The sequence below is a fragment of the Austrofundulus limnaeus genome, unplaced genomic scaffold (assembly GCF_001266775.1).
Source record: "Austrofundulus limnaeus strain Quisiro unplaced genomic scaffold, Austrofundulus_limnaeus-1.0 Scaffold159, whole genome shotgun sequence".
In the NCBI taxonomy this organism is placed as follows: Eukaryota; Metazoa; Chordata; class Actinopteri; order Cyprinodontiformes; family Rivulidae; genus Austrofundulus; species Austrofundulus limnaeus.
The window spans coordinates 210,597-221,121 of record NW_013952561.1 but is presented as its reverse complement, the minus strand read 5'-3'; the positions used below and the strand labels follow the sequence as shown (position 1 = coordinate 221,121).

Below are 10,525 nucleotides of genomic sequence, written 5' to 3'. Positions count from 1 at the left end.
ATCAAATACTGTGAAATGATTTTTTTTTTGCTTTTTTGAGTTTCATACCCAACCTGCAATGAAGCTACTTAAATATTTGTTTTGTTGTTGTTGTTTTGCTTTTTTGAGTTTCATACCCAACCTGCAATGAAGCTACTCAAATATTTGTTTTGTTGTTGTTGTTTTGCTTTTTTGATGGTTTTCCAGCCAGGTTTTGCCACAGCTTTATATTGTCATAAAAGTATGTTGGATACAAAAGCACAGGAACAACGAAATAGGGATCATGCATCCCCCGCACTGTGGCAGATACTCAGGCTTTTAGAGCATCATTATTAGATTTTCATGCTTTCATTGGTTACAAAACTGGGAGACTTTGTGATTGATATATTTAACTGCATCTTTTGACAGTTAGTTTCTTAATTTTCAACAAAGTGTTGTGTTCCMACTCACAAGGTTGTCAAGCACCTGGAATTATACAAATCAACTAGAACATAAAGCTTCCCCCCTCCCCACTTTTTTTCACACTGCTTTGACTTGTTAAGGTGTGGACAAAAAATAAAGAAATAAATAAAAATCTGTTGTCCTCAAGTGACATTCACCAGAATGACAGCAGTAGCTGTATTTAGACTAGTGGGTTGTTGGATAGAGATTTGTGGGTTGGTTGATTCCCACAGTTTCTATTAGTTCCCATCGGTTTGAGCCATTAGTTTTTTTTTTTCCTTTTTTTGAGGCTCATTGCTGTTTTATGGCAGGGGGAAAAGGGGGGAGTGGGGCTTGCCTTTTGCAGTGGAGTCATGGTGCAATAAAAAGTATATAATTGGTCTTAAAATGTGAACACTAAGATACATGTTGTGTTGCTTCCAGCAGAACATTGTACAGTAAAATGTGCAACTACATTTTTTTATCTGTCACTGGTCATATTGCTATGGCAYACCTGAGACCATTTGCACCACCTGGAAAACCTCAAGCATTTTCAAATGTCACTTCATGGAAAGTGTTTTGCTATCTKAACAAAGATTTCAGTTTAGCAGAAATAATGAGACTAAACTGTAGATTTGTGACAAAAGACTTAGTTCTCTTCTGTGGTGTCATTCAAATGTCAAACAAGCACTTATTTTTGTACTGTTATGTTTGCTTTTTATTATACAGGTGAAGATGAGGAGGAAGATGAAGAGTATTGACAAGGACAACAGTCCAGCTTCTCCAGAAGTTCCCAGCATCACCTGTGACTCTGTGTTCGACAGTGGGAGGGAGTTAAGTTCAGATGTTTACAGCACTGTTGGCACAGGTACCAGAAAAGGACAAGTCCTGTAACATGCTTGTGTTTAGTAGTGATTAACTGTGCAGAACTTTCATCAGTGATATTGTGAACAGGTGTTACAGTAACCAAGAATGCTGTGTTTAAAGGGGACCTATTATGCAAAATTCACTTTTCTACATGTTTTCATGCATCAATTTGGGTCTGTACTGCTTCCAGAAACAGTCCAAGCGTCAAAAAATATGCTCTCAGTTGCTTTTTAACAATGTATATATGACTTTTTTTAGTGTCAGCAAACAAGTGGTTTTAAAAACAYAGGGATTGTGATGTCACAATCCCGGGGACCTAGCAATGCCAAGATGAGCCCAGCTCTTCACCYGGTAACCCAAGTGGAGACTCGGCCCACTCCTTCACAGGATGACCACGTTCTTCTGTTTTTACAACAGTCATGGAGAACAGAGATCCCTGGCCTAATTTTATTTTTATTAAATTTTTATTTTTATTTCGGATGGCAATGTTCTAGCAATATCACCAAAGAAAGTTGTAGTTTCTGTAAATAATTTCATGATGGACTAATTTGGAAACTAGTACCAGCCCACAGCAGGATTTACCCAAGGAATTTCAGCTAAAGGGAACTTCTGTCCCTATTRTTCTTCACAAATCTGCAGATGATGGTGGTAAGTGATGTGTTTTGTGTTTAGTGTTRCTGTTCGGTAYGRACACGATTTGTCATTAAGCAYAAATTATTRTTGAATGCGCTGCCGGTATTGATTACCAAGAAGGCGAGCCGCTTTGCCTTTCCCTCTCCGCCTGGGAAAACAGCGACAATGCTCACCTTTCYCCCTGTRCTGTCTGTGCTGCTCTGGGTGCTGCAGCAGCACGGACCACCTTTTCCTTTCCACAACTCCTGCCTGGGGAAGTGGTGACAGATGCACATTTGCCTCTTCTGGCATCAGTCTGTTGCCATCCCCTGGGGTGGTTGCACATTGTGGAGTGACGTCATCAACTGATCTGGCTGTGCACAGTGTGGACACCCCCAGGGCYTGGTAGGGAAAGACTGGAGCATCCGAACGAAGTCAGGCGCCTTAGTGCCAGGGAGGCCAGTGTACGTCCTTCSCCGATTCCTGGAGTCGGCAAAGACAAACCAAGGAGCAGTCAAGACTGTGACTAGCAGCCTGGAGACTCCTGCGCCACAGCCTTAGTTTTACGGGAGACTCCAGACCGCAGTATGGAGACTTCCGCACCACAGCACTGGTGACCACAATTCCTCAGGTTATACCAAACAAAGAAGTTCATCAGGGCATTTAGTCTCACTATTTTTGGATTCCAAAGAAAGAGTAGATTTCAAAACTCCATTTCATTGCTCAGTACCACTGCCTCTCAGCACCTGTGTGTATGGCCCTGAGTATTATCAGAACCAAAAGATTGGYCCTCTCTACAGACCTGCGTCTGCTTCTGCTAAAGACTTCCCAAAGACTACAAACTTACGCTTGCTTCACAAAACCCAAATACCCTGACCACACCCCAGGCAGTGGTACCTTTTACATCAGACCTTGGAATGTCAACAATTATTGTTTATACTGCAGAGGGATGCACTGAGTAGAAACATACTGATTTACTTCCTGTTTAAAGTGAATGACTACAAATGATTGCAAGGTGTAAAATATGACCGTATCCAAAATTCAGTTAATCAGACAAAATCTCCTTTACTAAAACACAAGACACTTTGTCACTGCATCTGTCCACAAGATTGGTTCATAACAATCAATCTGCGAGATGCTTACTTTCACATCGTCATTTAYCTGCCACACAGGAAATTTCTCAGGTGCTTATCAGTGCACAGTCTATGAGTTTCAATTCACCCCATTCGGGCTTTCATTAACACTGCAGGTTTTCAGCAAGTGTGTGGAAGCTGCATTATCCCCGCTGAGGGGACATATATGCAGGAGCAGTTGATCAGTGATTCCCAAGCCATGATAAAACATTTAACTGACCTGGAATTCAGAATAAACTGGACCCAAAAAAAAAACAGTTTGGTACCCAAACAATGTACACAATATCTGGGTCTCAAAATAAACACTTTCTCATACCAAGTCACGCCGTCAGARGAGGATCACTTCCTTCTCCCTGTGCATCACACTTCTACAGCTGAGGAAACTCATTTCATTCAGATTTTTTCTCAGCCTCCTCAGAGAGTAATTACTGTAGTGAAACTGGGGCTTCTGTTGCAGAGGGATTTCCAACAATGGGTCACATCATTAAAACTATGCTCCCGCCACCATTTACACCACAGAGTAAAAGTTTCCTTGACACGTATGGCAGCTCTCCAGCCATGGAGGGACCCAGCGGTTTTCACCACTGGGGCACAGCTGGGGGCAGTATCATTCTGAGTCACCATGAWAACAGATGCATCCGTGACTGGATGGGGGACAACCATGATGGGCAGAGTAGTGAACAGTGTGTGGTCAAAATGTCACACCCTCATATAAATGTGCTGGAACTTCAAGCAGTTTTCTTGGCTTGAAATCACTTTCTGGCACATCTAAAGGACCGTCATGTCTTAGTGAAGGCAGACAACACTACATCAACCATCAGGGTGGAACACAATCCCTGCAGCTTYACAAACTGAGTTAATACAGTGGAGCAGCACCAGACGTCTCTTGGTCAACCCAAGGATCCTGAGCAAAGGAGCAGATATTCTGTCTAGGGGTAACCCACTGTGTGGGGAGTGGCCTCCACTACTCGCTATCTTTATTGTGGTAAGTGGCAAGATTTGGGAAAATGGTGTGGAGAGAGGCACGTCATTCCTTTTCAGTGCTCTTGTGGATGTTCTGTTTCCTACAGAGCCTGCTGGAAAAAGGGAAAGGTTTTTCCACTATCAAAGTCTATCTGGCAACAATTTCAACATTGGATTTGGTGACAAATCTGTTTGACAGCATCCACTAGTGTGTTGCTTCATGAAGGGGGCACGGTGTAAGCTACCAGTTTCGCCGACCTCTGGTACCATTGTAGGGCTTCTCATTGGTGCTGGAAGCCCCTCTCATCATCCCCTTGAAACTGTGAAGGGAGCAGGGATGACATTTCTTTATGTGAAGACTGCCTGGCTTTTAGCTTTAATCACAGCATTAACCATAACATGAATGAACTACWTGCTTTATCTGTCAATCTTCTCTGATTAAAGTAGGCACCTGAGCTCTCTGAGGTGTGTCTGAGACCAAATCTGGATTTTGTGCCTAGGGGGATTAGTRCTGTGTACAGATGTGGTTCAGTGAAGCTGTTAGCTTTCCTCTCAACTCCATTCTCCACGGAGGAGGAGCAAATTCTTACCTCTGTGCCCTGTGCGGACACTGAAAACGTGTGTTGGATGGACAGCTGCTTTCAGGATGTCAGACCAGCTGTTCGTTTCACGAGACACAGCTCACAAGGACAAACCAGTGTCATGCCAGAGGCTGACACATTGGATTGTGGAGACCACGTAAAGGTGCATAGCCTCTGGTAGGTCTGAAAGCCCATTCCACCAGGAGCATTGCTACATCTTGKGCCCTGTTTCGAAGAGTGTCTGTCCAGGATATTTGTGCTGCAGCTAGCTGGGTCACACCACACACATTTTACAGGCTTGATGTGTTTCAGCTGTCCCTAGCACCTCAGAGTCTTCTTGATAGTAGTTCTGGGAAATTGTTGGCTTTAGTGCTTTCATGCCATATAGAAGTGGGCTATATCTCCCAAAGTGAAACATCAAACAAAGTTAGAAAAATAACTTTTGRTTACTTAATGCAACCCTAGTTTTTTGTTAACAGAGTCAGGTGTTTCACCAACAYATCCCTTCTTGCATGGACATGGAAAGGAAGCATCCTATAATGAGTTGGAGTTGTCGGTTGACCATAGTATTATGATGGGGCAGAGCCCTAAGCACGGCTCAACCTGTCTCAGTCAGACGTAATATTGCARCTTCTGTAGATGGTCATGCAGGAGTATTGCCCATAGTGAAACATCATTGTGTTATCAAAGAACTAGCAAAACATGTATTTGTATAACTTTCATAAATAATTAAATATTGATGTTTTGATGACAATATTATCCATCAAATAATTAAAAGAAAAAAAATCAAAATATTCATGCTATAGAAATAAAAAAGAGTGAGATTGTTTTGATGATACTGAATCWGTTTAATTTACAATGTTCCATCCAATGTTCAGCTCTGCTAAATTAGTTAAATAAAATGTCGACAGTGTTATAACTAAGTATTCCGTGTTCAGTAGTAAATAATTCTGTCTTCTGCTATCTGCTCTGTTTCGGCTTCTGTCAGGTTGTTTTAAAATTATTTAAGCTTAAAAAAGATCAATTAAAGATAAAGGAATGGCTGAAACAGGTTCTACATTCATCAACTTGAAATATTAGTCTGTTGGTTTTCTATTTGGTCCATTATGAAAAATCTGAATTGCTGAATAGATTAGTTGAACATTTTTGGACAAATTCAAACAATCAATTCTTTGATTCTGTTCTACTGTTTTTACTTATACTTCTAATAATCAGCCCATCACCTATCCATCTTTTTTCTGACTTTTCTGTAGAGGCACTCCACTCACCTTGGTGCTTTTATCTCCTCCAGTCTGCAGATATGTATGTTAGAAAAAAAAGTGTGTATAAGTCTTAGGAGGCATTGTTGTCCTGCTGTGTTGGGCATTTAATGTGTTGAAAACCAGGTTAGGTTAACATTTTCTTGTAGTAACTGGGATGTGTTCCAGTTTGCCAGTGACCCTTAAAAAAGATAAAGTGACTATAGAGAATAAAATGACCCATCTTACCATCGTATGCTATTATAGTCTTATAAAAAAACAAAAGTCTTGCCTATCTTAAATAGAACAATTCAGTTATGCAAAATGCTGAGCTTTGTATAAAATGTGACAAAGTACAGATATTTTGGTTATTAAAATCAAATGAAATGCTTTCCCTTTTTTAAACATAATTTATAGTTCAAGTTGTCCTGCCTTTTCTTTGAGCTGCCCTTTCACTATGTGCCAAATGATTTCAATGAGAGCAAGTTACAGTCTGTTTGGGTTCATTACCATTGAATATACTATACACATTGACCTATTAAACTACCATTGATAATTGGTGAACTACCATTGATAGTTCAATTAAGAATATATTTTTTCTATGTCTGATGACATTGTAATATGTTCAATCAAAATTTGGATGGATGGATGGATGGATGGATGGATGGATGGATGGATGGATGGATGGATGGATGGATGGATGGATGGATGGATGGATGGATGGATGGATGGATGGATGGATGGATGGATGGATGGATGGATGGATGGACAGACAGTGATGCTCTCCTCATGTTTTGAAGATGTTTTCCTCTTTTAAAGATTCATTTGAACCAACTAAACTATTCACCTTCATTATTCTCAGTGCTGCATGAGAGCCATTAATGGAGAGTACATTCAAAGATGAATAAAACAAGATAATAGAAGGGACTCTCTGTTTTGAACAAGATACATATGAACACTTTTAGCACATCCATAGCATGTAACATCTAATTGGATGGCTCTTTTTGTACTGCCGAGATATATGACCTTTTTTCTTTTCAGTCGCTACCATAAAAAATCTGCAGATGGTCTAGCTGTGCAAATGGTTTTGCTTTGCACTCAGTTTTCCTAACACTGGCAGGATTTACCGTTTTTCTCTTTGTGCAGATATACATGCATGTCAGCTCACTCCATGTTCATAGTGAATCAGTGTCTCTAATTTAACGTGAATCTGATTATAGAGGGGACAGACTGCACATCTACCCTCCACAGCATGCTGCTTTTAACTTTAATGCATTTTATTAAATACAACAAATATCATGTATCAGTTGGAATRACTTTATTCAGTTGTCACTCAGCCAAGCTTGTTTTTCTCAGATTTTTAAAGGTTTATTTATTTATTTACTTGTTTATTTTTTTATGTTTTAACATCTAATTGATCATATTGGAGGTTTAAAAGAAGTCTTGAGGCAAGGGATTTCCAAGCATKGTGTACAAGGGCGGCTATGCTGCATATTTTACCCATTTTCCTGCTTCAACACACCTGAGTCAGTGATTGCATCGTCTTCAARTTCTGCCTAAGTTTGGCAATCACCCATTCATTCAAATCAAGTGTGTTACAGCCAAGAAACAAGACAAATCTGCATGAYAGTGTCCCTCAAGGACCAGGATTGGACACACTAGCTCATGGATGATTAATCCTTTATTGTAGATGAAGCTGAAATTAGGCCTAAGTRCAGATTTTGCAAATATCTTGGCTCAGTCTTGCATTTAGCTTTGCTTTTATTTTTTTTTATTGTTGCGAGAAAACATCAATTAAAGATGATTTAGCTTGGAATGTGTTCTATCCGAGCATTTCTGGCAGACTACTGAGCAGACATGTGACCTGCATCATCACTTGTCTGACTGATTTGTCTGATGTAGCTAAGCTTAGCTGTATCATATGATGATTGCTTAATGAAGTTCAGTTTTGTTTGATATTTCTTTTTTATCTTTTTATTCTTTCTTTATATTACTTTTGGCCCAATACAGTGTCCACCTCATTGTCAACATTATTTGTTCATTTTACATTTTATGTTTCCAATTTGTGTGAAATTTGAATTAAGGGAGAAGAACCCAACTTCTGGGATGTAATATCAGAGGATTAATCAGGACTAAATAAGAAATAAGTACAATAATGACACCGTTGAATACATTTGCAATATTTTTTATATAATACTGTTGTATTATCTACTGTTTGTGCTCATTCACATGCCACAAGTCTGTAGTTTATTTTACTCATTTTAGAAAATATCTTTTTAATTACTTCATAGCTTTTTATTTGATTGTTGATGATGCAGTAATTAAAATGTCTATCTTTGGAATGCAAGATTTGTTTTTGCTTAGTGTTTCTCTGTAATTGCAGTTTGTTAAAGTGTACTTCTGTATCTTTCACCCAGCCTATTCACCTGTTTTCTCACTTGTATCTTTTTTTCTCGCTTTTGGTGTTTTGTCTGTACGTCTGGTTTAGCAGGACTTCAGGCACTTGGAGGATGTGGTGAGCTGCTGTTAGTGTCCATGTTCAGCACATGTCCTTTGTACTTGCACTGTCTCTTCTTGTCTCTTTTCACTTCTGCCWGTAATCTAATAAATTATACGACTAATGAAAGACGGAAATGTGCTCCAAATAATAAATGTTCTACTATAATTTCTCAGAAAATTGGGTTGATGTTTTTGCTTCCTCTATTTGTGCTTCAGATCCTCAGCAATCATGGACATCTTTGTCTTCCCTTCAGTTCAGCTCATCACCTCCAGGTAACATTATGTATTAACTATTCCATGTTTTTTTAATGGTCTTGGTGCATACAACAACAACACCACATTTGCTGGTTGTAAATCCACTTAAAAAGGTAATATATTGGTTATTACAATGGGCACATATAATTTCAGCTGGACTTTAGTAAAATATTTAAATTTTGATCTTTATTTTTTTTTCATAAAGCAAACAAGAAAGGTTGTGCATGAGCAGGACTGTCACACAAACCCCCACAGGCAGTTAAAGCAGTTGTCTTTTACTTAACTATGTGAAGGAAAGTACAAATCTGCTTGTCAGAGCATGTGAAGTTCCATTTGTTCTGGTTAACAGCTCAAATTAAGACCTTTCCATTTCAATTCCATCTAAAGCAGTGTCACTTCACACCATTCCTTTTTTTTTCACACATAAAAATCATGAACCTGTTGTATCACACTTCTCTAACTGGTGTGGTTTCAAAACACAGCTTTTCCAGATGGAATAATCAGCTCAGTTTTTTTATGCTGGCTTCAACAAACACTCTCAAGCAACTCTCCATTAATTATTTGCTCATTAATGAATTATTTTGACGGGAGTTTTTTTTTTTTTTTTAATTTCCAAACAAAACTGATGACCATGCAAGATTATTTATAAGGGTGCATTAAATAAAACAAGATGGACTTCTTAGATGACAGATTTCTCACACTGTACTCACTGAATTATTGTTGTAAAGAAAAACATCACCTATCCATCCCTTTTAAATTAAATTAAATTACTGTGAAAAAATGTTGACAATTCAGTTTTTTTTTTCTTGCAAATATTTGTGCYTCAACTTTTGACTGGAAATCCATCCATCATCCATCCATCCATCCATCCACCTTTTAGCATCATGTCTCTTCCTTTCTATGCCCCTGATGGTGGTAATCTTCAGTGTCAGACGTTACCGTAACCAACTTTGGTTTATGCAGACAGAACATATTGATAAGAAACACCAACTCTCATTCTCTGCTTTGGATTGGATTGGATTGGATTTAGATTTATTTTGGTAAATTTACACTACAAGAAAAAGAAAATAAAATGAAACAATTTTACAGATACAAATCAATAATTTACCAAAGACGGAGTAGGCTGAAGCCAAGGCTTATACTTGCCTATTCAATGACTCTCAGTATACTGTCCCTATACATACCCACACATTAAATATACATGTGTGTACATATGTGTATACACATACATACATTACATACATACATGGTTACAAAATAAAAATATAAATCTACATAAAGGTGTAGGATTTGCCCTACACCTCTTATAACACATTATAAGGAAAGTATTTTAGCAAGGATCATTTTATTTTTGGTAAATATTACCTTCATGTAGAAGTGAATGACAAAAACAATGAGTGACTTTAGTCAGTGAGTTTCRATATATCCATCCATAAATGTGACTATTTATTTACATAATCAAACAAAATCACTACAGTACACTTAATTGTGAGCAATCAATTTCCTATAAAAGTTTTAAGGATCAATAACAATCCAGATCGTGTCCGAACTTAATTGTTCATCAATTCAGCACTTAAATAGACAGTAAATATTAAGCTTAGATGTTGAACACCAGTGTATGGGTCACCTCGAGTGAAGAAACAAGATTTACTGCCTCAAAGCAGGCCTCGGACAGGCCTGACGAGAGGACAGGAACCCTGTCACAAACGGAACTCTATTTAGGCCATGACAGGTCATTCCAACCGTGGAAGGGAACCCCTCAGTTCTCTTAATCAGATAATAGACAGAACAATCTCTTCTGTCCGTGATTCATTTGTTGTTTAACTAAGAATGTTTATGCATTTGTTAAATCATGATAATGACTCTCACAGGAAAAGTGGAACCACTTATTTTCTTTTATAATGCCTTAAAGATTTAAAATGGTATAAAAAAATCAGAGAATCTGATTACAATGTTTTCATTGTGTTTTATGTGAATC

General features: G+C 38.4%; 1 protein-coding gene across 1 annotated transcript in view; it reads left to right on the top strand.

Annotated features, from left to right (window-relative positions):
- kcnq1.1 (potassium voltage-gated channel, KQT-like subfamily, member 1.1) overlaps nt 1-10,525 on the top strand; it is a 78,903-nt gene that overhangs the window by 47,821 nt on the left and 20,557 nt on the right. Inside the window, exons 9-11 of the mRNA XM_014016982.1 lie at nt 1,135-1,267; nt 8,285-8,308; nt 8,509-8,565. Coding sequence (XP_013872436.1) covers nt 1,135-1,267; nt 8,285-8,308; nt 8,509-8,565 — 214 coding nt within the window. The remainder of the gene's footprint in view (nt 1-1,134; nt 1,268-8,284; nt 8,309-8,508; nt 8,566-10,525) is intronic.